Source organism: Lepisma saccharinum, chromosome 1, assembly GCF_977018435.1.
Source record: "Lepisma saccharinum chromosome 1, izLepSacc3.1, whole genome shotgun sequence".
In the NCBI taxonomy this organism is placed as follows: domain Eukaryota; kingdom Metazoa; phylum Arthropoda; class Insecta; order Zygentoma; family Lepismatidae; genus Lepisma; species Lepisma saccharinum.
In genome coordinates this window covers 43366509-43393670 of record NC_139229.1, presented here as the reverse complement: position 1 = coordinate 43393670, position 27162 = coordinate 43366509, and the positions used below count along the sequence as shown (strand labels likewise).

General features: G+C 36.3%; 1 protein-coding gene across 1 annotated transcript in view; it reads left to right on the top strand.

Annotated features, from left to right (window-relative positions):
• Window positions 1-27162, top strand: part of LOC145991367 (ATPase ASNA1 homolog) — a 48866-nt gene that overhangs the window by 7555 nt on the left and 14149 nt on the right. The window contains exons 2-5 of the mRNA XM_083127391.1: window positions 10224-10371; window positions 14447-14598; window positions 23169-23319; window positions 25546-25653. Of these exons, the coding sequence (XP_082983517.1) occupies window positions 10224-10371; window positions 14447-14598; window positions 23169-23319; window positions 25546-25653 (559 nt within the window). The remainder of the gene's footprint in view (window positions 1-10223; window positions 10372-14446; window positions 14599-23168; window positions 23320-25545; window positions 25654-27162) is intronic.

Genomic DNA, 27162 nt, shown 5'->3' with positions numbered 1-27162 from the left:
AAAATCTAACAATTTCATAGTGAGCTTTCTTAGTGTAATTTAACTGAAAATTATGATTTTAGCTGATTTTACAAGTTTAAAAACTGAAAATTTGTTTTATGCAAGAATTCAAATTCCAATTTTATTGTATAAGAATTATTTTATAGTTGCAGAAGTTCAAAAAACACAGTTCTACTACACTTGCCTGGTGCTGGGATGCACCTGCACTCAACAATATGTCTAAAAGTGTATCGAACTAGACGGGGCTAATAATTTCTTAATTGCAATTATTTTTCCAAAGAAACTTCTGCAACACGGAAATGTTGACAAGAATTCTCATCTAACCTAGTTGTTTTTACTCAGACAAAATTAATAGTTTTGCATTCCAAACATTTCTTGAGTGTGCGTGCGTGTGTGTAGATGTGACGTGATATTCTTAACAAGTTAACAATTTGTCATCAGATGTAGGCTTATGTGTTGGTTTTAGATGTTGATAAGTATAGGGAAAGGAAAAAAAAAGGTTCTGAAAATGTGATTATATTAGTGATTTTAAATTGTATTTTTGGGGTCATATACATACTTGAATTTTGAATTTTTTCCCGAGAAAATTTATATATAAATACTAGAGCTGAAAAAAATATTATAATTATTGTCTTTTAAGTTACATTTTATCAATTATCATAAGTTTAAAAGTGTTTTTTTTTCTAGTAAATAGAATTTTATTAAATTTTGACGATTGTGCGTTTTGTATTTTTCCCCGAGAAAATTTATATATAAAACTTTTATTTAAATAATATTTTGTAAAAATGACAACTTGTATAACTGACTTGCCACTTGAATTGCTGTACAAGATTTTTAAGTACACAGGTGAGGATGTTGCGAGGCTTGTTGAGTTAAGCAAAATAGTGCCTGAATTTCGTCCATCCTGCGAGATGATTTTTATGGATATTCTTCGCAAAATAAGTGGTATTAAAAAGTTACAGAATCCCGAGTTTCTTTTTCGGGCAGCAAGCAAAAATTTGGCCGATAGGATGGACGAGCTTCATGAGCTGAGAGAAGGAAGGAGACGATATACGGATGATTGGTATAAGTCAAATGCTGAAACAGATAATATTATTACACAATTTATCGCTTTGATTGAGGCACGAACTTTTTTTCTAACCTGACATGATATATAAATAAAATACTATTACTAAAAAGGAGATAAACGGATTAATTTTCGCAGGTGACCAAATCTCATGAAACATCGATAAAAGATATGCTTAATAATATAAACAAATGAAAATTATATTAAAGAGGAAATAAAATAAAAAGTAGACTTAATTCAGGAAATGCATGTTATTTCTCTCTAAGAAATTAAAAGTTAAAATATATAAAATAGTAATTTTGCTTGTAGTATTATATGGATGTGAAACTTGGTCAAATATAAATTAAGGCGTATTTAAAAATAAAATTAAGAAAATATTTGGACCTAAAAGGGATGAGAAGACAGGTTAGTGGAGAAGGTTACATAATTTAGAACTACATAATTTATATTTATATCCAGATATTATTAGAACAATTAAATAAAGAAGAGTTAGGTGAGCAGGATATGTGCTACAAAGCCTGAATGGGAGAGAAAAGAGGAGTTTACAGAATTTTTGTTGGGAAAGTTGATGGTAAGAGGAGGCTAAGACGAAGATGGAAGGATAATATTGAGATGGATCTAAAGGAAATTGCTAGGGATGGTTAAGAATATATAAATGGATAGATGGAAGGCTTGTGTTGCTGCAGCTACGAACTTTTGGGTTTAAGAAGACTAGAGAGTTAGTTGGTTAGTTAGTTATGAAATCACATGGCACTATAAAAAAAATACAATCCCTGGCAGTTAAGTTGAATTTAAAGATGCTAAAAAGATAAATTATTCGAGTTTAAAATACCTAAAAATCTTGTTAATATGTCTGATAAATATACAATTTATGAAAAGTTATAAAACAAAGATACATCATATTTATTGTTTTTTAATTTTGTCTTAGAATATGCTATTAGGAAGGTAAAAGAAACTAACAAAGTACTTACTGTGACTTAACTGCAGATGATGTAAATACAATTAAGAATAATGTTAAAATATTTTTCAAAGCAGCAAAGAGAAAATTACAGGCCGAAACTAAGTGATAATTATTCGATTTTGAACCAGTTTCCAAATTCAAGTACTTAGGAGTAATACTAACAAATGAAAAGTAGGATTAATTCGGAAAATGCATATAATTTTTCTCTTCATAAATTTTTGTATTTTTGTTTAATATCTAAGATAGTAAATGTTAAAATATACAATAACAGTAATTTTGTCTGTGGATACGAAAACTTGATCTCTTGAAGATAAATTGAGGTGTATTTGAAAATAAGATTCTTAGGAAAATATTTGGACCTAAAAGGGATCAAGAAACAAGTGAATGGTGAAAGTTACATAATATAGAAGTACATAATTTATATTTGTTTCCAAAATATTATTAGATTGATGATTAAATCACGAATACCTAGGTGGGCACGAATGAGAAAAGAATAAAGAAGAGTTTACAAGAGTTTTGTTGGGGAAAACCTGATGGTAAGAGACCAAAACGAAGATGGAGGCGGACCTAAAAGGAAATCTGTAAAAATGGAATGGAATATATAAATCTTGCTCAGGATAAGGACAAATGGAAAACTGCAGCTATGAACTTTCAGATTCAAGAAGGCTAGAGAGTTAGTTAGTTAATTGATATTCAATGTAATATAATTTAACATATTTCAGAAACTAAAAGGCAGCAACATGGTATGCATATTGACAAGGGAATTCCTACAAAACTTATTTTTTTACCTCGTAAGTTTACTAATAGCACTTACTTACTAATTGTGAAGATGAGGATGACAATACGTTCCATCGTTCCTATATAAACGTTTCAACGTTTTGGTAACGTTTCAATTTTTTTGATAAACGTTTTGGTAATATTCTTGCATAAAACAAATTTTCAGTTTTTAAACTTGTAAAATCAGCTAAAATCATAATTTTCAGTTAAATTACACTAAGAAAGCTCACTATGAAATTGTTAGATTTTGGGGAGAGGAGGGTATTTACTCGTACCCCCTTCTCTGACTACTGAGGAGCACTGGAAAAACACCTCTATACTCTTCAACTATTCTTACAATATTAACTGATTTGTAATACAAAAACCCTTTCAGTAGCCTAAGCTCAAACCGCATCTGAAACAGTAAGCCAATCAGAAGACACCACAGTAACCCACAGGTGTGTGTCAAGTAAACCGGAAGTGGACCGGAAGTAACTTAGCACTTATTTTTAACTTAGCACTTCGCTTTAATTATTAAAAAATAAAATTTTAGCAAAAGTTATAGAGGGATTTTCAAAAATTAGCAATTTTGCACTATAAAAATTGGAATTTGAGCTTTGACTTTTTTTTTTTGCGCTTGTATTGTATCACTTTTTGTAACAGTCAAAGTTCGATTTTGAGTATATTACTGTATAGGTGTACACAATGTGACCGCGGTGGCTCAGTCGGTAACGCATCTGACTACCATGCTCAAGGTCCCGGGTTCGATCCCCGGCCGGTTCAAATCCGGGAACTTTTCTAACGGTGGAAGCGGCCCCGGCGCCTACCCAGCGTCGAATAACATGGGTACCTGGGGGAAACCCTGGGGGGTAAAGGCGGTCAGGGGCATGATGCTGATCACATCACCCCCACTCAAGAAAGTGTGGGGCGTTACCCCCACACCCCCTATACGCCTTCATGGCGTGGTGCTATGCACAGGGGAACACTTTACTTTACTTTTTTTTTATAGGTGTACACAATAAAAGTAAACCAAAATTTCAGGGGTGGCCTAAAACGAAGCATTTACCCTACTCCAATGTTAAGTAGCAAAACTGTCTGAAATAAAACTATATAAGAATGCAGGTTTGAAAACCCTCAAAAGACTGTTCAATTAGACATAGTTGTTAGTTTATTCAACAGATTGTAGCATAGTACACTACTTTGTTACCTCACCTCATTTTGTTAGAATCGTATATATTTCCTCCACTAACTGTGGATTATGAAGTAATTGCAACCTACAATTGGTAGCCTAATCCATCACATTTCGTGGTTAGTTTTTCCAAGCAATTGACAATACACAAATTACAATTCCCTTTGAAGTTTTACATCAAAATTCTGTGTACTATTTAAATAATGGGTTTCTTTACAAGTGGTAGGTCCCACAGGGAAAGGTCCCACAGTGCTGCCCACATTCGTTGCCTTATTAAGGGTCACAAAGGTGACCCTTACCAAGTTGACAGGTGTGAGTCGACATCGTTGTGCGGATGTGGTTACTAAGATCCATCGAGGTGGGAGTGTAATTTCATTATTACATCTCTTCATTTTGGACGTTTCGTATTGTACCTCCGTAGCTATGATTTTTATTAAAAGTCTTGATTCGAGGTGCATATTACACGTAGTGACTGTCCGTATTGGCATGCATGCTTGTTACTGGGTGAACAGGTTGTTAAACTTAATTACATTAAATAAATCGATTGTCATTTTGTACTTGCAGTTAAATTGTATGACACACTAAGTATTAGTCTGGAAGTACAGCTCTCATATAATTAAATATATGTAGTTAGTATATCATTAAAGGGAGAGAGATATATGCTATGTGAGGAGGTTTGACTACTTTATTTAATGTAATGAAGTGATTAAACTATTTTACTTGCAGTGAAATGATATATCACACTAACTTATTCTGCAAGATTTCAAATTTTATAATTAAATATAAGCCATATGAAATTAAAATGTATCAGTTTAGAGATCTAAGAAAACATTGTAAATTATAGTTCGGGGGAGTGTGGGTGGGTTTTAGTTTACATAATAATATAAATGACCATGCAGAGTGGAAATAATCAGTAACTGCTCAAACACAGACACTAGACACACCCCTGTTTGTGCACCCTATATTTCATGCTAGTGTGGTTCGCAAAACACAATAGGAGCAAGTGCCCATAACGTTTCACTCTCTGCATGCACTTTTCATTTTCTTCTAGTAGGCTACATGGTGTGTCATGGAAAAGACTAGACTTATAGGATAATTTGCAAGAAAAATAAGCATATGACTAGGTACATGAAACGAGCAGGCAAACCAACTCCCCACATACAAAGGAAATAAGGTTTTTTTTGTTAAAAAATATAGTCAAACAGAGCACTTTGTGTGTACAGGTTGTGACAAGCTACATGCTGCAAAACTAGTAGGCTCACATGGAAGCTGATTGAATGATGTTGGCAACATGGTGGTGGGGGATGGGGCAGAGTCAATCATTGTGCATAAGACTTGTTTCATTTAAAATTTTGACTGTTGCTGAAGTAGTTTGTGGATTAGATGTATTTTTGAAGCTATATGAGTTATGGAAATAATATTTTTAACCCTCTCTCATCCACGTCCTCATAGCAGCACAAATTTCCCCCGCACGGCACTCTGTGCCACCTCTTCAAAACCAACGTTATTTACGTGAATTATTGATGCAAATTGAGGTTGAATTACACTAGCACTTACTGGAAATCAGGGGAAATATACATGAACGCAAACATGTCAATTTCGGACATTTTTTAAAAAAATGACAGTCTCGTGCAATTACAAGCTTACTCTTGAAGAAATGCACCAAAATATTTTTTCTGAAAGTAATTAAAACTTTTCCATGTAATGAAGGCACTAAAAAAGTGAACTCACCATTCACACAAATATCAAAGTATTTTCCAAAAAATTTCAACGTATTTTTCAAAATGGATTGAAATCATACATCTTATATGGGCTTAGAAAGGAACTATTTGTTCCAAAATTCTCTGACTCTCAGAAAAAACAATTGAATGTAGAAAACATACCTCGAAGAAACTTACAAAATATTTTTAAAATGTTCAAATCTCAATTTGTTTTTCGTACCCTTACAAGGTATGTGTAAGAAAAGACATCCTGACTCAAATATAAGGAACTGAATGTTGTCACTTTTCAATATCATTATTTTGATAACTCAGACATTTCGTATGGGTAGTATAACTATTTATGCGTAAAATAATTTGCATTCCTAACAGCATACAGTCGATTTATTCTTCTTATTTCCGCCAGCTTCATGGCTGGTGTGCTGTGATTTAAGGTAGGAAACGTCCCGTGTGCGGTACTGAGTGCCGCCAAAGGGGGACCGTCAATTGAGGGGCATGTAATAAACTGAAAGAACGACAGAAAAAAGGTGCCAACGCCTCTGTTTTCGGTGAAATAGTGAAGATAATTTACCTAGTGCTTTCCCGACCATTATTGCGCTGGTAAGGAAAATAATTCAAAATTTAAAAAAAGGTGGCACTCGGAGGGTTGATATAGTTGTTCTTCATGTGATTTAGCAATGTGAATGACAGGAATTTAATAAATAAAGTTGTGCACACACTAGGGGAGTATGTGTTACAAACCACTTTGAACAATATTTCCTAAAATAAACATTACCATGTACATAATAGTCCTCCTCCGTCGCTGTGTAGTGTAAGGCACTATGCTTTGGGCTCCAACTGCGGGACAGCATGGGTTCTCGGCCTGTGTATAGGACCAGTGGCAACCCACCATTGTGAGGAAATTGGGGGAGGTACAAGTGAGTAGCTGAACCCAGTCTCTGAAATCTCCTACACGGCTGGGGATTCATCGTGCTAACCCCACGTCACCCCATTACTGGTTGAAGAACTCCACACCTCTAGGTAGGATTATGGGAGGGAGACTGGCAGCTGGGAGATAGGCCCAGCCCCTTTCAAGGATTGTCGAGCCATGGGTTATTATTATGTACATAATAAGTAAGTATAGATGGTAAAATACAGAATCAAATGTCCCCAAAATAAATGATTCATAATACCAACTAACTAACACTCTAGCTTTCTTAAACCCGGAGGTTTATGGCTGCAGCAACACATATCTTCCATCTGTCCCTATCCTGAGCAAGATCTATATACTCTTTTCCATCCCTACCATTTTCCTTTAGGTCCATCTCAACATTATCCCTAATTCATAATATCTCTTTACAAAACAAATTCCTGATGTGACAGTCTTATATCTTTTGAAACAATTGTCTACCAAGTAGCATAATGCTTCATGTCAACTATTTTAACAGATGAAGGGCCAGGGGGAAAAACGATGAATGTTCATTCGAGACGATTTGCCAGGAAATGAAAAACTAAGTATTTCTATTCATAAATACGTCAATATATGCCAAAATAATAATGCGTTTTTCAGGCACTTCTCACCGGTTCCCAACCAAGGCCTTTCTCATTCTTATAGTACAGCTTCTGAGCTATCAGATAGCGCTGCGATCTCAAAATGGGCGAAAAATCGACATTCATCATTTTTCCCCCTGGCCCTTCACATGATTCGGAGTGAACACATAGTGGCTCCATCCTGCTCTGAACTCTTAATAAGCTTGAAATATTGAAACTAATAACATTTATCACAGTGTAATGTATATAAACTATGTTTGATTGCATTGAAATATTTGGTAACAATACAGGGTGTCTACAATTTGGAAAGGAAGAAAATTCAGGACTCTTCCAAACAGGCCCAGAATTTTTCAGATCATGTAATTAGGATAATTCATGTATTTAAGCCTGTGTGTAAGAAGGTCACTACATTTTAGCTAATAATAAGCAGGCTTAGAATCCCACTTAACCAAGTTTTTAGAATATTCACTTCACATATTAAAGGTAATTTCAAGAAGGGAAACTGAACAAATAATGACTATTGGACAGGGGCATCAGGGGAGTGAGCTTTTATGTACATGGGTTGGAAATTTAGTAGTGGCAACTATTTATTTACAAATGATACAAAAGAGATACCTCTGTGAAACTTTTACAGCTCTTTGATGTAGTCACCAGCATTGTGTACAACCATTGCCAGTGATGTGGAAGTCGTAGTATTTCTGTATCAGTGTGTGTTCTGTTGGTTTGAATGGAGCATTCTATTGCCTGAATAATCTCTGAAACAGTTCGGAAGCTTCATCTTAGGGATCAAATCAAAGTCACAGCCCCATCGAGCTAACAAATCAGCCACAGGTTGCGCTACATGTGTCCGAGCATTCTCCTGCAAAATGATGGGAGGATTCAGCAGAAAGTGTCTCCTCTTTTTTGACAATGCAGGTCGCAGGTTATGTTCTAAAAATGAACAGTAATACTGCATATTGATGGTCTATCCTGGAGGTAAGGTGAGAATCACCAGAACTTTCACATTAGTGGGGTTCTGACTTCACTTAGACTGCCAACTCTAACAATACTCTATTCCTCTTGTCACTGCACATGTGCCGGACCCTGTGGCCGAGTGGTTAGCACATTGCGCTGCGACCTCAAGGGTCCCAGGTTCGAATCCTGCTTGGACTTGGTTGTTTGTGAATGTCCATTCATCAATTTCATCACTCATCCCCATCTTTGCAAATTAGCCAAGAGGCACAAAACGTGAAGTAAAATAAACTAAATCAATAAATAAATAAATAAGTCACTACATATGTGCCTAGTGTTGGAAGGAAGAGTCCATTTACTGGGAGCTAGCTTAGGTATCAAACTAACATGTGGTATAAGTGAGAAACACGTGTTCCGTTTTGTGGCATGTATACAGTAGTGTTGCCACTATTAAAGTTCCTGTCAAATCACTTTCAATAAAATTTAATGTCTTTTAAGACATTAAATAATATTTATTCACTAGTTCCGGTGCATTTCTTTATCCTTCCTCCCTTAAATGTGCTTTGGTTGAGAATGTTAGTACCTTAGTCTTGGATGTATTTTCCCGACGTTTAGTTTATAGCTTTTTATTTCTGTCGCTACTTTCTTCAAAACTGACAATCTGCTCTTCAGAGTGCATAGAGTAGAAGGAAATGCAACTACAAACATCCCACTTTTTAATAGCCAACTGAAATTATTTTTAAATCTTCTATTCGGTGAAAAGTTTCATATTTTTGCTGCAGAACTGTGACACATCAACACAAATCTTCAGCGATAATATGAATATTTATAGAATATTACACTAATGAAACAAATGCTTAATTTGATCATTTCTATCCTCATGAAATTTTTCATGAAGTATATTTTGTGGATTTCTATGACATGCCATCATTAACCCTTAAGGACACGTGAATGGGTAGAAATGAACCAAGCAATTTTCAAATATTTTTCATCTTTTCCAATGAGTGCCCGAGGCGACCCTTTCCAGTACTTTTTCAACGAACCCTTCAGAATGTCGGGACCTTAAATCAGCTGTGAGACATCGTTAGTTGCGCTCACAGGGCCGTAGAAACATCGCCTGTGTAAATTTCAGCCATACTTTTCAGTTTGATATTTCAACATGTTCTTTTTTCTCATTTTTATGAATTGTGAAATACAATGCTCATGTCAGTATGCACTAAGGGTCTTAAAACAAACGTAAATAAATTAACTGATTCAAGTATATTATGCAATATTTCATTCCATGATAAATTATGGAAATTTATTTTGCGAAAATTTGTTTTAGAGTTTAGAAGCTCTTAAGAAAAGAAGGCCATCAGATTGTAACAGATATACGAAGTGGGTTATCGTGTGATGGAATGCAAATGCAACACCTGAAGTCTTACTTTATCAGATTACCACTGCCAAGAAGTTTTCAAGTGTTTACCTCAAACAATTTGAGAAAGATAAATTTTACAAATTGCTAACACTATCCCTTTTTGCTAATTCTAGCAGAAACAGTTGTTACCATAATGTAGACTCGCTATGACATCAGGGGTCCCTGATTCGAATCCCAGCCTGGGCATAAATGTTTGTGAGTGTCCATTAATCAATTTTATCATATCACTCATCTCCATCTTCACAAATTAGCATAGCCAAAAGTGACACAAAAGCGAAGTAAAGCAAAGCAAATCAATCAATCATAATTCAGACTGTTCTACATATTAAGAAATTTTGCCCATCAGCAAATGTGTTGAGCAGGTTTGTTTTGATTTGTGTGTTGTGTGGCACATTCGTTCCTCCATCTCTGAATTAATGGGGGGACCTGCACCCCCAATTAACGGTTACTGTGTTGTGATTTGACCTAACCTTTCAATATGTCTCCATGTAATTGTGTTAAAACCTGGAGAAACATTGTCATTATTACAATATTTTTATTAATGTATTTATCTTTGTTCATTTTTTGACAAGATATCTGTGTAGTATAGAAATATAAATTCACAAGAATGTATTTATTCTGTTAATTTCTTCCAGTTGCAGCTTAGCAGTCCAGCTGGCCAAAGTGAGGGAAAATGTGTTAATAATATCCACAGACCCTGCACATAACATTTCAGATGCATTTGATCAGAAGTTCTCAAAAATTCCAACTCCTGTTAAAGGATATAACAACCTCTTCGCCATGGTAAGTTAGAGACCTTTGAGCAGTTTGCAGTCAAGTAAAAAATTGTAAATCACAAATTCAAATGATTTACAATGAATGCAGGTGGAACCCATTACTGAAACAGCAAATTTTGTAAAAATTAACGTAGTATCATATAGGGTGGTGCAACGCCTACACTCAGATGACTCCCATCTTGTCTGGGGTTGGATAGGCTGCTATGATTGTGTTGCCTGCCTTGTTTGCTTGCCATCTGCCCCCTGGAAACCAGTTTTGTGGTGGCGTTGTGCAGAAGTGGTCAATGCAGGTAGTGCAGCCAAAGTTATGACATATAGTATTTGTTGTAATAGAAAAAAAACCCTATCTGATTCCTAACCTTGGACAGCCAACCAAAAGAAGCATCCATAAGTTAGTGAAAAAGTGGTGCACAATGGGTTCCGTTTGTAATGCCACTAAGAATAGAGACACTCCTGTATGCATGCCTGAAATTGTTGAAAATATTCGCATGCACATTGAAAGAAGTCCAAAGAAAATTGACATGACAGGTTTGTGTTAGCAGAAGAACATGTCAAAGCATACTGAAACAATTGCACATGAAGGCTTATCATGTAACAGTTGTGCAGCAATAAAGATTAACATTTGGCTTACTGTCACTGGTTGCTGACAATGATTGCAGCCGGACTTTCATACCCGTTGTTCTTCTTTATGACAGATGAAATATGGTTCCGTTTATCAGGACATATTAATTTGCAAAACACACGATACCGTGAGATAGCCCCTGCATGCTGTATGAATGTCTCCATGATGAGAAAGTTGTTGTTTGGTGTGTGACACTAAGTGAACTGAAGTTGAACATTGAAAATGCAATACGGAGAATTGTGTAAATCGGATTGATCTCTACTGTTTTTTTGGTTATATTAATTAATTGCTGGCCAGCTACAAGGTGAAGGGAAAATTTATATTTTTTCATATGTATATTTTACATTTGTGTTTGCATGCATGTACTTATTGAATCGTGCATTTCAGCATTTTTGATCCATCTATGCTTAGCTACTCAGTTGTTTGAGCTGTAGTTTGAAAAAGGCTATTGCCGTGGAAAATTCAAGTTCTACGGGGTGAACTTTCATGGACTATGAATTGGATAGCCCTTGCTTGTCCCTTGAAGCTTCGATGTTTAGACCACTTATGGTGGACTAAATGGATTGATGTGGAAAATATAGTTAGCTTTTAATGTAAACCAGCCCCTGTTTTGGAACCCCCAAGTTTCCATGAGAATAGTTTTGCATATACAGATATTTCTGGATCACATAATAATGCCTAGTGGGCTAAAATAAGGATGCAGAGTAAGGAAACAGAAATAAAATGCTCCGTACTAGTTTTGCTAGAAGGAAGTGTTGGAACTTGGAATATCGTTAAGTCGAGGGTAGGCTGCAGGCCATAGGTGCACATTTTGTTGTTTTAGAGTTTTGTGATTGACTTCGAGTAATGCAGCTGTATAAATAGATACAGTATACAATAAACCTTATGTAATCCTCCTGATATAAATCTTTGATTTAAAGCAAAAGCACTGCCAATTACCAGTAATTTATTCGCTTCCTGTACTTGTATATTGCATTTTAAAGAAACCTATGGACAAATATAAATGTTATGTATGCCCCCCCCCCCATTATTTCCGAAATTACGACTTTACTGTTAATATGCTCTCGAGACACCCATGGAGAGGCGTGCAAAGAGAGAGATTGGATGAATGAAGGGAAGTAACAAGGGCCGGTTTAAAGTAGGGGAATCGGAGCACCAATACAATTGATCCCATGGCGTTGCAAAGAACATGAACATGCTGAAACTGGCACAGACCTGTATCGACGCACAAGGAAATTGCCAAGCTTGCTCATTTTTCTCTTCAGAATGTAATAGAGTTGTAATGGTGCAGCCGGGCTACTTTTTCATGTGCCATGTTGTAGAAAACTCCAATCCCACTAACTCAGTGACTAACTCTTGCCATGGAGGAAACCTGGGGGTCAGAATCTCCATTAAATTGACCCACAGTTTTCAGGGTTAAATGCCCCCCCCCCTTTTTTTTTTTGGCATTGACAACTTATACCCAAATTTACTTTAGATGATATTCATTTTAGCAGGTGTTGAAGATGATATAGTAAGCCTCGGGTAAAGGTAAAGTTCGCTACAGGTTTTCGCATATGTAGATCCAAACGTGCACGCAGAATATAGTTCCGCCAAGACGGGTTCCATTCCAACTCAACTGCACACTTGCAACAAAACAGTTATTTAATGTGTAACATACAGACAAAATGATACATCCATTAGCAGGCATGGAGTTGATCGGTTGCAATCACTGTGCAGACTAACTTGGATCTGCAGATTCGCCAACTGGGCAGTCGGTAGCGCTGAAGGTACAAAAGCTAAAGAGCGAGTCAAGTGAGATGAATACGTTGCAAAGCACGTGGAATCAGTGATATCAGTGTTGCACATCCCACTATTTTAACCCTATTTCTATCGTGATTCAGTGCTAATCGTGCTGTACAGCGGCGAGAATGGCTGAATCGAGGTCTCCTGTTGAGTGCCCGGCTTTGCCCAAGTGTAATTTAGAGCATCATCTGAAGGAAAAAGCTCTTCAAAGTTAAACAAGTTGTTTTATATACATATTCCTCCTTATGGCAACAAGACCAAAATAAAACAGGGCGTGAGGTGATTTGCCGTCAATGAGCACACGAACTGTCTTGGATATTGAATGATTCGCGGTTGAGTTTAGGAGTAGAAAACGATTGTATATTGTTTGACGACGAAAGAATCTCAGCGATATTAGAAGATATCGCTGTGAAAAAAACAGCAACATGGTAATTATTTGGACGAGGCATGCGTCAACGTGGGCCGTACATTGATTCAACTGTGGGAGCGTGCAAAACCACCGCCAGGGCTGAAGCAACCGACGACAGGGGAGGGGGAGGCTTATTGTTTCACTCACTGACGACAATGAAGGCTTTGTTGAAGACACATGTTTACTGTTCCCTGCAAAGAAAGGGAAGGGTGATTATCACCAAAAAATGGACAGACATTTGGCTCCTGATTTAGTGAAGTGATTCATAAATTGAAACCGAACAGAGAAATAGTAGCAGACAATTCACTACATTGTTTAAATCACCAATAACAAATAATGCTTTTTGATACTATAAACTTGAAGGGCATGTATCTTATAGTAACGTATGTATTGCGAAGGAAGCATTCTCTCATTGTCTGTGATACGAAGAGCTCGGTGGTTCAGGCAAGACTGGCACGGATGATTCTGAGCTCCGTACTCGCGCAGATTAATACATAAAACCTGCTGCAAACTTAACCTGACACGGAGCTTAGTTACGGAAACAGTATTAGCAAGTTGTGTGTCAGCAGGATCATCAGTTGTTGTAGGGTCACATTTGTAAGGAAACATAGATAATTACATGCACATTTGAAACACTGTCATATGTCACTCAAACGTAACAACGTTCTTCAGTTCAGGTAATTTCCCCTAAAATATGAACACAATGAATATTTTCATGAGACAATGTACGAAATGTGCAATAGCTTTTATGCACCTGGACATGATTAATTTGACTAAACCAATGTCCAAACACTCTTGAAGTGTTTGTTTGAATCCAAGAATTGCGTTCTGATAGTGCTCATCTGGAATCGTGAATCACATGAAGTATCTTGAACTTCAGATCATCAAGATCTGTTGGTTTCTGTGCATATAACTGGGTCTTGACATGTCCCCACAGCCAGTAATTGCAAGGCATAAGATCTGGTGACCTTGCGGGTGAAGATGTGCCCTCTACATCCTCCATTGATGCCATCTTGGAGTCACGGAATCACCTACATACATGTCAGTCAACAGCATGGGCAGAACGTAATTTAAAATTTTCTTGTGTGTAAAAAAAAACAAAAAAAAACAACAATATTTCGGTCTAATAAACTTATTACTTTAAAGTTATAGCTTTTTAGAATCCTGCAGGACTTTCAAAACACTGTACTTTATAATTTTATGGGGTTGTAGAGTATCCACCGTGAATAGAAAATAAAATGTTTGTGTAACCTTCTTCTGTTGTAGGAAATTGACCCGAGTGTAGGCTTTAATGAACTGCCAGAGGAATACTTCGAGAACGAGAGTGATGCAATGAAGATCAGCAAAGGTGTCATGCAGGAGATTGTTGGAGCCTTCCCAGGTATAGATGAGGCCATGAGCTATGCTGAAGTCATGAAGTAGGTGTTCATATATTCTGCATTAAGTATTATTTGATAAGCATGTACTAGTAAATAGCAGCAACTATTAGGATTGCCTAATTGTTTCTTTGGATTTAAATACAAGCGCTGTTCAAAAAGAAACTGAACTTTTACAAATTGAGAAAATGTTAATATTCACCAGCTATTTGGACCTGCCTCCTTCAAAGTACTCCCCTCCACTGTGGACACACTGCTCCCAGCATTTTTTCCAGTTCTGGAATGCCTGCTGGAACTCCAGTTTTGGAATGGCCTGTAGGTTCTGTAGCGAATTCTCCTTGATCTCTTCTATTGTCTGGAATCTGTGACCTTTGAGGGTTGATTTCAACGTGGGGAAGAGGAAGAAGTCTGCTGATGCCAAATCAGGGGAGCAGGCTGGTTATGGGACAACAAGTTTCTGGTGCTTTGCCAGAAACTCCCAGACAACGAGTGAGGAATGAGCATGTTCATTATGATGGTGAACTATCCAGAAGTTGTTTTGCCACATCTGTGACCTATTGTGCTGCAACTTTTCTTGTAATCATTCCATGACGTTAACGTAGAATGCTGCATTCACTGGAATCATGCAGCACAAACTCGAAATGGACGATCCCCTGCCGAAGTCGAAGAACACGATCAACATCACTCCATCCTTGCTGGAGGTTCAACCCAATTTGAAACGTTTGTACCATTCATAACACCATGTTCCACTGAAGCATTCCTCGTCATAGGGTTCATGTAACATGTTGTATGTCTCTTTGAAAAAAATCTGCAATTTCACACATACACGCTGCTCTTCCAGTTCCTTCATGGTAGGGTAACTGAAAATCGCTATGGGCACTCAACACACGTGCACTCAATGCAATCTACTGCGTTACTGCTGTTTAGCAACAGCTTTGAAACTGGGTCAAGTTAATAGCTAAGGGCACAGCTAGGCACCACAACTGTCTGTTCTCTTCCATGAATTTGTATGCAAACTTTACAATAGGAATTCGGTTACTTTTTGAACAAGCCTTGTATAAAAACAAAGGTATCCTCTGTGTATTGCACCGTTCCATAAAGGCACATCAGCAGAAGGAGTTGTGGAGGTAGGGCTCCACTCATTCTTGATCTTGGCCATAGTGGAGGTTATGTCACTTTCTGACTGCCTTGGAAGTAAATGTATTTACTTTTTTAATATTCAAGTGGATGTAATTAAATTTTAGAAACAACTAACTGCAATAATTGTAATGCATCACGTAGTTTTGTTTAATGTTACAAAATGCTATATGATATTTATTGTGAATTCAAAGTTTCATTTACTTACGGCCTCCTCAATGGTACAGTGGTAGTAGCATCATCATCTTGTAATCAAGGGATCCCGGGTTTGATACACGGAGGAGGCACATAGAGGTTCAGATTCCACTTTAAACTGTAGGTCCAGTCCCAATTAGCTTTTCTGTGCATAAAGTGGACTTGAAACAGAAAGTCAATTTAAATTTATTTATTTATGATAATGTTACCAACTTAAAATTGTGTTCCTACTGTAATAGGAATAATGTAATTGGACATGTAAGCTTTTGAAGGGTCAGGGGAAAAAGCAGGTCAAGTAAATTTTCTGTTGTAATCAATTAGTGGTGTCATTTCCTGCCATGCAGATTATGTGCTGAACTTTAAAACATGCTTGCTTTTGATTCATACATTTGAAATTCCTTTCATCAAAGCATGTGTTTTTGTACCATTTTATTTACATGTTTAGTAACGTTTTGCAATTAAAAGTTAATTTTTCTGGAGTTTGACGAGCATTGACTTAACTGTTTTTTTCCTCCAACCCTTAATTTACTTTACAAAACAAGGCCATATGGCCTGAATGAATTTTTTTGTATTCATAAAAATAATGACCAAATGCAGACTTTTGCACTAAATTACTTGCTATTGATAGATTTATTTGAAACAAATTTATCAATACCAATGAGTTGATGGCCTTCCCGATGGCACTGTGATAGTGTCGTCGCCTTGTAATCAAGGGGTCCCGGGTTCGATACCAGTTTGGATCCAGTGGCAACGCCAGGGAAAAGTGATGGGGGGGGGGGGGGCACAAAATATTGTTGGGGTGCATCGCCGACGGCTGGATGGAGACAGGTGCCCTAGAGATGGTGGGAGACGCTGGAGAGAGTGCTGGCCTAGATGTTGACAGCGGTAAGAGGCAGCATGAGATTTGGCAGCTTTATTATTGGAGCCCTTGTTCTCCGGACTCAGCTTAGCTTCTTGGCTTCTGCCTTTAAAGTTCATACTGCTGCAATCATACTGCATGCTTGTTGCTGCCTCGTGATGTTGTGATCTCTCGGAGTGGTCTCGTTAATCAGCGTCGATCATGTTGTAGATGATGTGGTCTCGATTTACCATCTCCAGGGGTTTTTATACTTCAGGATTTCTTTGTGGCGTGGTGGACTCTGCACCTCTAACTGTTCACCTGGAGTATCCCTTGGTGCAAGTGAAAATTTACAGTGGAGGTGCACTCACCGCTGGCAAGGGCCGTTGCCTTGCTGGCTGTGCGGAGCCGAGTGGAAATTTCTTATTGCTCGGCTCTGCATCTGGTAGATGTGAATGAGCATTCAACCGGCAAGCTTCAGAGCGATGTTTTAACAAATTAGATATTTCGATTTTTATGCTCCCAATTCCTTCATCAATAAAGATATAGTTTGCTTATGGAAATTTCCATTACCTTTTTTTAAATAATGTATACAGTATGTGTTTTTTAAATGTATGTTTGTTTTCTTCATTAGATCAGAAGAAAAAAATGTCATGTCATTATAAAAAAATTATCACTGTTGCTAGCTGAATTTTAATATCTGCAGCAATTTTGTGGCTATATATTACAATGTTTTGCATAGTTACACATGCTTTTGTGGATAGTCTTTGGTAGGAAGGCCACTCCAGTGCAATAATTATTTACTTGTAACTCAATTGTAATAATTAGTAAATTAATTGCTTTACATTTCAAAATGTGTAACTTTATCTTAGTTGCATTCATGGCTTTCTCAGAGGATATATGAAAAAAGAAGAAGCTGGCTTGTGAAAAAAAAAGCTGGTATTTGAATGTTTTTTTTTAGTTTTGTCTACCCCTGCACATTATATACAAGAGAGAGTCAAATCAAAACCCGAAAAGTGCACTAAAAATTCCAAACAGCTATTGATTACCCCGTTACTTGGCAACAGTGATGCTCATGTTGGCATGGTGTAAAAATGGCAGCTCCACATGCTCCAAAGAGGAACAGTGTTCTGTTGCATATTTTGCGTAGTGAAGGGATCAAACTCATTCAAATTCATCGAATAACGAAAGTGAATTATGCTGATGCATATCTGTCACTGTAGCAAGTGTACGAACGGACTGGGAAGTTTCTAAAAGACATTACTTCTGTGACAGATTCTCCTCAACCAGGTCTGGCACATCGAGTAGTGACACCAGAGCAGTGGCGGTTCCAGGATTAATCATCTGGGGGTGCTGAGAGGGTGCGGAATAACATTTAAGGGGTGCGATGTTGAAAATAAAGAAAGCATGAAATATGCATGCATGTTTTAGCAGAGGCGCAACCACAAAATTTTGTCGGGGGGGAGGGGCAAGCACCAGGATAAACGTGCCAATAATAATAATTTAATAATGGCATTATTATTATTATTATTATTAGTAGTACCAGTAGTAGTAGTATCAACGACGTTATTATCCTTGTAAATCACGTAAAAAGTAGAGAAGTCTGTGCTAAAACATTTGTGTTGGACAAACGATTTGAAATATTTTCTCAACACATTCAATTTCACATTAACAGATAATTGAAAACAAACAAACAAACTGTATTTTTGAAAAACAGAAAATGCATGACAAATATAATTATTTTTGTACATACGTACATATGACATGTACAGTCACGGACACTTCTGGATTGTAACATCTCCGTTGAATTTTAATGGAACTACAATAACCTAGAAGTGTCCGTGACTGTACAACATATGTTTTACACATATTCAACATGGAGCGACGTAAATAATAAGAAAATGCATATGCAAGATGTTAACACTAAATTGAGTTCCTGTAATACTGTTCGGTGAACAATGTATATAATTAGTGGTTTTATCTTATTTTCCTTTTTTGTGTATATGCATCAAGTGAAAAATGAGTTATTCGTATGTGAAGTGTGTGGGAGTAAGAAACTGCGGAACCTCCCGCATACTTGATTACGGGAACTTACACCCACAAGTAAATTCGGGAACATCCCGAGAGTTGAGTCAGGCTCTTTGCTTGGGCTTTGCCACGAGAAAAGAACAGTCGTAATTAGAGTCTCGTCGCGAGATGAAGTTACAAGTGCGCTGTAGAGTATAGTCCTTCGTATATGTGTATAGTAGACATTAAATGTATGTATATATCTTCTTTGTGCGTCTGTTACTTAACCAGACACCGTGCGGGAACCGACGAATTTAGGATAACTCGGGCCAGGGTGGAGTTCAGCCAGTTAGCCAATGTAGTGCGGGGCTTTCTGGAAACTGACACTCAACAAATACATATATATAACATATTATTTATATGCATTACATAATCAATTCATCCGCCTCATAACAAACCAACAGCAAAAATGATATAAATCTCTAAAATGTGTGAGCTTCTTTTCATCCAAATAATTGTTCTTGCATTTAAAGACCAAACTGCTTAGTACATAAGAAGTGCTGTACATAGTTAGTCTTACTTGTCTCTCTAGTAATTTACAATAAATTGCAGAAAAGAATGATATTGCTCGCTTTGCTCGCAAGAAATTGTTTAGATACAAATTATTGCAAACTGAAAACAATATTAATTTAATAGGGTGCCGCATTCTCTCTCTTATAAGGTTTTGAATTAGATTGTTCGCTGCCCCTAAGCTACGGCTCTGAACTTTTATGAATTTGGGAAAAAGAAAATACGAAATATTTTTATTTGCATAAAATTTGAAATAGAGAATGCCAATTGCCTCTCCCTCCCCCCTTCCCACCCAAAGTGCCCTTGTCCATCTGGTCTGGATGAAAAAATAAAGAAATACATGAACACACTTAATTCCATCTTGTGTATCATTTTGTTCTGCTACTTATAGATTCTGCTAACTTTGATTTTTTTTTACTTCAATGTTTGCTCCCCTTGCCCCCACCCCATAGAATTTATTTCCAACCAATGGTGGGTGGGGGGGGGGAGGGTGATGACATTCTGTGGTTGTGCCACTGGCTATCTTCCGTCTGCCGTAGATGCTTCGGTGTCAGGACAAAACGCAAATTCCACGGCAACTTATTATTATTACTTAAATTAGGGATATTACGGATACTAGGAAATTACAGATGGTTCATAGGTGGAGTGTAGAGAATGATATCAAGTTTAATATTAAGAAATGTTCATACATGATATTTACTAGAGCACGAAATAATGTGCGAAATGATAAGTATGTTATTAACGGCGAATTTGTAAAAAGAGTGTATTCAATTAAAGACCTAGGAGTAATTATTACCCATAATATGACTTTTACTGAGCATATTTCTTGCATTACCCAGAATGCCTACAGGAATCTTGGATTTCTAATAAGAAATTCTAAAAGTTTAAATGATATATGCTCTTTGTGTATGCTCTTCAAATGTTTAGTTAGAAGCAAATTAGAATATGCTTGTTCCGTATGGGCACCAAACTGTGACTCCCAGAAAAATATGATTGAACGTATACAGAAGAAATTTCTCAGATTTTTATATTATAAGAAGTATCGAATATCACCAATAATTCTTAAAATACCATACAACGATTTATTAAATGAATTTGATTTTCTCAACAAATGTTTCTGTGTAAAATAATAAATGGACATATTGATAGTAGTTCTATACTAGAGAGAATATGTTTTAATGTAAGACAGGGTCATTTGCGTAATTGACGTTTACTCTCATACAAAATCCTAAGAACAGAAATGTATAAAGGTTCGCCAATACAAAAAATGACACTTCAATATAACAAGATCTCAAATCATTTGGTGGACTTGGATTTCGGCATGACACGAACCAAATTTATGAATATGTTAAAACTGTATCTCTCTTAATAATGTATTTATTATGAGAATTGGATTTGTCATATTGAAGTTTGTTGTAATGATATATTGTACCAGTGTTTGTGATACTTGTTTTGTGTAACTCAGATGAAATGTGCAAATATATGATAATTTCTGTTGTCACAGTTAAGCAGTAAACCTGATCTGTCACCAAGATGTCTGTGTGTATATATATATATATATATATATATATATATATATATATATATATATATTATGTATTATCTGTCTATGTTTGTGAATATGTGTGTGTGTGTGTGTGTAAAGGAGGAAGGAGGGAGAATGTGTACGTGTGTACATACAAGTTGTAAATGAAAATGTAATATTTTGATATTACCTTTCTGTAATTGGACACTTGTCTCTGTTGAAGGGAAATAAATAAATAAACTTCATCTTTGTTAAAATCCCCTTCTGCTGCACCATCCCTGACGAACTGTAACATTCTTCTCGAACATGGGCTCCTCGACAAAGTCTGAATATGTACTTACCAAACATGTTACGTGGAACATCTAGAATGAACTAACAGGTAAACTATTCGTCACGATAGAACTCGCGTTAAATAATTTCCCAAGCACCACCATATATCTTGAAAGCACCTGAAATGTTTGTTCCAGTGCGACTTGGAGAAAATTGGAACAACAAGTAGGCGGACAATAAAACCATTTAACAACAATGCAAAAAAAAAAAAAAAAAGAACTGTGAGCTACAGGCAAATATCGAAAAACACGTACAGGCCACTTAAAACAAAAAAAGAAGAAACAATTCTTAACAAAAATACTGATCTTTATAGAGACTGCCGACAGTAGAGGAAAATATTTGTGGCTTCTCTCTTAAATACTTGACTGTTGTATACAATAACAGCGGTCTCACTGTAATACCTAACATTCGGGCGCTAAATGTGACCACGACATATGACACTGTAAGAGTTAATGCTTTCAACATAGATTTTGAATAAGGGGTGCGGAAGAAAATTAGGGTGTGCGCAAGCACCACTTTGCACCCCCTGGTGCTGCCCCTGCACCAGAGGCTATCGATGGAAAAAACTGCACTTGTTTTGTACACTGCACAATGCAATTGATAGCAAAAGCCCAAACTACCTATTTTCGAAATTAAACTTCATTGCTCAAATTGTTCTATTGCCTATGATTTCATTTTTATTGTATTTTATTGTACTTTCTAGTCATTTTATTTCATTGTAATCTTGAATATAATTTAAATTTAATGTGTACTTTTTGGTGTTAGGTGGTAGACCAGCAACAGCGAAACCTCGCTAGTAATATAGTCGATTCAATTCAATTGCAGCAATTGAAGCCATTGTGAAGGAAAATAGACACGTAACAGTAGCTGCCTACATGGATAGGAATTACGAATCAGCACACCATATTGTTCTTGATGTTCTTCAGTTCCAGAAAGTTGCTTCAAGGTGGGCTCAACACCAGCTGACTGCAGAATTGAAAGATCGAAGTTGTTAATACATGGAAGAAATGTGTGTGGTGCTTTGCAGATGAAAGCTATGGCTTCCCAGGAAGAATTGTCACTGGTTCCACTAACACAAACGAACAAAGAAAGTGAGCAAAGTGCCGAAACTGAAAGAATTCCACATTCACAACCATCTGTGGGAAACTATCTTTCTGGATGAACAAGGAGTACACTTGGAACTTTGCTCGGAGGGGAAACAGTCGCCAGTGAAACATATGCAAATCTTTTTAAGAACCACTTGCATTCTGCAGTCAGTTCCAAACAGCATTGATTTCTGAGTACCTGTGCTCTGCTTCAACATGACAATGCTCGACACCATAATGCCCGTTCAACTGTTGCAACCATCCAAGATATGTCTTTTGAGTGTATTTCACATTCACAATGTTCTCCAGACATCACCCCCAGTGATTTTCATGTTTGGAAAAAGACTGGGAGGCAAGTCTGTCAAGTCCGATGAATGAGTGAAACAGGGGTCCATGGGTGACTATGCTTACAGCCAAAATAGTTCCTTTTTCTAGAGGTGTCCATGCTAGAACATTTGTATTGCACACCATGATCAAAAGGTGATGTAAATGCAGCATGTCTATCTTAGTGGAGACCATGGATGCAAGCGTACATGCACTGACTGGACAAGTCCAGTGGTAACATAGGGGTAGAATGGACAAGGAGATCAGGTGCCATGAACAGTGCTGCTGGAACATCATTCAAGTTTCACACATAGTAATATCACCAGTAAAACACATTAACAGTTAGAGAACAAACACAATTAAGCAAACACATACCAACGAAATAATGATCTGCATGTTTGTACATAGTATATTAGACATGTAGATTCATCCTTTCGAGATGGTTTCAGCACATTATATAACCTTTGTATTCAATACATTTAAAAATAAAAAATATTTGAGGGTTTCATTTGACTCTCCCTTGTAAATAATTAAGCTTATTAACTTAATCAGGTTTTTAGTGTAGGTTGTGCATTTACATATTTTAAATTATTTATTTCAGATTGGTGAAAGGAATGAACTTCTCTGTTGTTGTTTTTGATACTGCCCCAACTGGTCACACGCTTCGTCTCTTGTCTTTCCCTCAAGTAGTTGAGAAGGGATTAGGAAAGTTGTTGCGGCTGAAGATGAAAATTTCTCCTTTTGTGTCACAGGTTTGTATGTTTTATATTATGAGTAACATTTCAAATGGGATAACACCCTGAACATTGCAAACACAGTTAAAAGATCTTGTTGACATCATCAGGGAAAGGTAGAGGCACATATTTTTGGTATGTAAAAAGGCAATATTTTGGTACAAAAGCAGTCAATTTCAGGTTCAAAAATGGCAAATAAAATAAAATTTCGGTGTTATAGCGGTGGAAAATCGGATCAAAAACTGTATAGAAAATGACATTTTGCTTTTAAAATTGTGAATATAATCCTAAATTTTATTTTAAAACTGCACTTATTACACAAAATATACACATACCTTCTAATGGCACACATTACCAGAGTATGAAGTTTGTTCCTGTATAAAGGGGTCCATTTTTGCTTCTCAAATATTTACAGCAGAATTAGTCAATTTTCCATGAATTGCATATATCTCAGGATAATTCTAACTTTAGAAAGTGTGGCATTAGTAAATAAAATCTAAAATGTTATTTTTTAAGAGTTCATTCAAGAGTTTTGCAGTTCATTTCACAGGTACAAAGGAAAGAATTAAGACTGAAGTCTGTAGATTGATTGATTATTTTGTTGTTTTAAGTCCACTTTATGCACAGTAAGGCTAATCTGGACTGGACCTACAGTTTAAAGTGGGATCCGAAACACTGTGTGCCTCCACTAGGTATTGAACCCAGGACCCCTTGATTAGAAGGCAACGACACTACCACTGCACCATCGCGGAGGTCCGCTGAAGTCTATAACATCAATATTTTTCCATCCATCCAGTGGTTGAAATGGCTCTCTACATAGATATGAATCATGAATCTGCATATCAACAACACCTTTGCATCTCCCCGATTGCCATGACTAGGCTTGGAAAATTATGAGTAAAAATGATTTTATGCCTGAAGTGTAAATAACATGTAAAGCACAGTGATCCAGAATGCCAAGAAAGTCTTCAATATTGAAATTTTCACTTTTCGGTAAAGGGATAAAACCTGAACAGGTTTCTAAACATCTAAATGGAGAATGAAACTGCCAGAGAAATTTCTCTCTAAATCGATTATATGTTGTTTTCTGGCCTCAAAATGGCGGTTTTTGAAAATTGATTTTTGACACTATATTTTATACTTATCTTTAAGACTTGTAGCAATATTTTTTTTTTGCTAGACAATAAAATTGTGCTAGGTAGACTCATAATGCACAGAAAAAGAACCCACATTTGAATTAAAATAAAATATGTTTTTATTTTGGACTTGAAAATACAAATGTTGATCTTCAGTGAACATATCTTTCACTTCTATTTCCCGCGGCTTTCTAAAGCAAAGGATACTTTAAAGTATTGTGAAAAATGGCACGGGAGAAAATTTTTCCTACTTTTTGCTACTTTTGATGAATGTCTGGTCTGCTGTTAATGGGACAGTTGGCAACCCTGAATCAAACGTGATCACATATGCATGTGCTGCGGAATGGGAGGTCTGCAATTTCACTATCAGCTGATGCTTAATGCATATAGCAGTAGTGCAGTGTAACTGTGATTTATCCAAATGCTCCCAAAACCCCATAATATGCCTCAAAACTTTCATGAACACTCTGCCTAAAGTTTTCCCCAAAGACTTGTGCTGTGTAAATGTTACTCAGAAGCAAAATTTGTCAATTTGAGTAAAGATGCATGTGGAGCATGTTTTTGTCAAATTTTAAAAATCTGAAAATTAATTGTGTTTAAAACATTTCTCCTTGAACCATACTAAAATTTCATCACGATTGGACCACCTGTTTTTTATTTATATAATTTTAGAGTAAGGGACAATTTGTAAAACTCGAAAAATGCAGCACTATTTTTTTTGTTCTCACGACAATAAAAAATAAAAGGCATACTCGAAAAAATATTTGGTTAGCATATATTAATGCAGAACTGAATAAGCTAAATTTCGATGTAACTTGTTTTTATGCAGGTCTACTGGTTAATTTTTAATTGGAATCCAAACTCGAGTATCTATAATCTTTAATCCAACAGTAGGCTCTGAAATTCGTGACGTTGCCAATCATTCCACTACGAGTGTGGTATGTTTGTGCGTTGGAGATTCGAATGGGTTTGAGCGAGTGAATACATACATACAAAAAATGATTGAAATCCCTGAGGGCAAGATCCAGGTCACTGGTTGATTATATAATGTTCCTGCTTTAAGTGTGTGTTCCTGTGCTGTGTTACTGTTCTTTTTCTGATGTTACAGGTTGGCAGTTTGCTGGGACTGAATGATTTCAATCCAGACACATTTTCATCGAAATTAGAAGATATGTTGTCTGTTATAAGACAAGTTAATGATCAATTTCGAAATCCTGTAAGTATGTTTTTATTATGTGTTTATTTCTTGGTGAGGGCATAATACTTCACTTACTGTCGTGAGTAATTTGCCATTGTTAGGGAAATTTCTTTTTTACGACATATTTGAACAAGAAGCAATTAACTACTGTTACTATTTATTGTCAATTGTTCGTGTTTCTGATACGGTTAATTTTTTCGGCGAGGGAAGGAATGGGGGGATGTACATTTTTATTTTTGTTAGTGAAAGTAGTAGAAAAACTTAATTTTTGAAATCTAAACAATAAAGGATTGATTGATTGAATGTAGGCTACATAAATGACATAGTTCTATCTAATTTGCTGACTACAAAAAGTGGAAATCAGTGAATTAAGTTTATTTGAAGTTACAGGATTTTGAAGTACGTAAAATATTGTGAAACTCGTCGAAATGTCTTATGTTTAAAATTAATTAATGGAATTCAAAATATTGTTTCAGTAGGCTTTAAGTATGGTTATTATCAGTGTTTGGAAGTAACTAGTTACAAGTAACAGTTACTTTTTTTGAGAAAATGTAACTGTAACTAGTTAATTTTTAAAGTGAGTAACTGTAACCGAGTTACTTTTTTACGATAGAAGTAACATTTTAACAGGTACTTTGCGATACTTAAATTGCTATGTAAGTGTCATAAATTATTGGCGATTTTGGACTCAAAGTGAGCCGGAATTTAGTTTCTGCTGTGAAATAAAAGTCCATTCTTTGATACATTAATTCTTGCAAACAATAGATGAAGAGGAAAAGAGAAAGTTGTTGTACTAAATTTATATCCTGTTGGTGGTCAGTCGGTAGGCTCCAGCCAGGTGCCAGGAATTCAAGGTGTATTGTGTGTTTCATCTATAGTTTGGCAGACCTGAATTCTAAATCGATGTACATGCCTCGGAAGAGGGGTGGATTTCCCGGAAGCAGGAAGATGAGCCTCTAGGATGAAAATTCCTTCCTATTGCTGGCAGTTTGCAATTGTCAGTTGTATGCTGTCTCTTGTTTCTGTAGTTTGTTCCTCTGTGACCGTATAACTTTCCCTTCTGTGAGCAGCATCCGATAGTTTTTCTTTGCTATAATATTGGATTTTGCTGTAAAGGGACGTACTGCAATATTTCATTGTTTTTACGAAAGAATTCAACGGTACTGGTACTATGAACGAAACTGAAGAAGACGAGAGCTAGTCAATGCGCATATGAATGGAAAACCATGTAATTGTTTCCATGTGATTTCATTTATCTCAGTTCCTGATAATTTAAAAATGGAAGTAAAAATATTTCCAGTTAGAATTCCCTTATTTATGATTATTCAGCATTTCTGGACATTTTGAAAAAGTAATACATTTTGGTAATTTGTTTAAGATTTAAACGAGAACCCATTCTCTTGAAATAACAGATACGACAGATCTCACCATTATTATTGATACAACAGTGAATTACAACACTCGAGTAGCAAACGAAAGAATCAGGAAACCCCTAACGATCATTCTCGCTTGTTTATGTAATCGTCT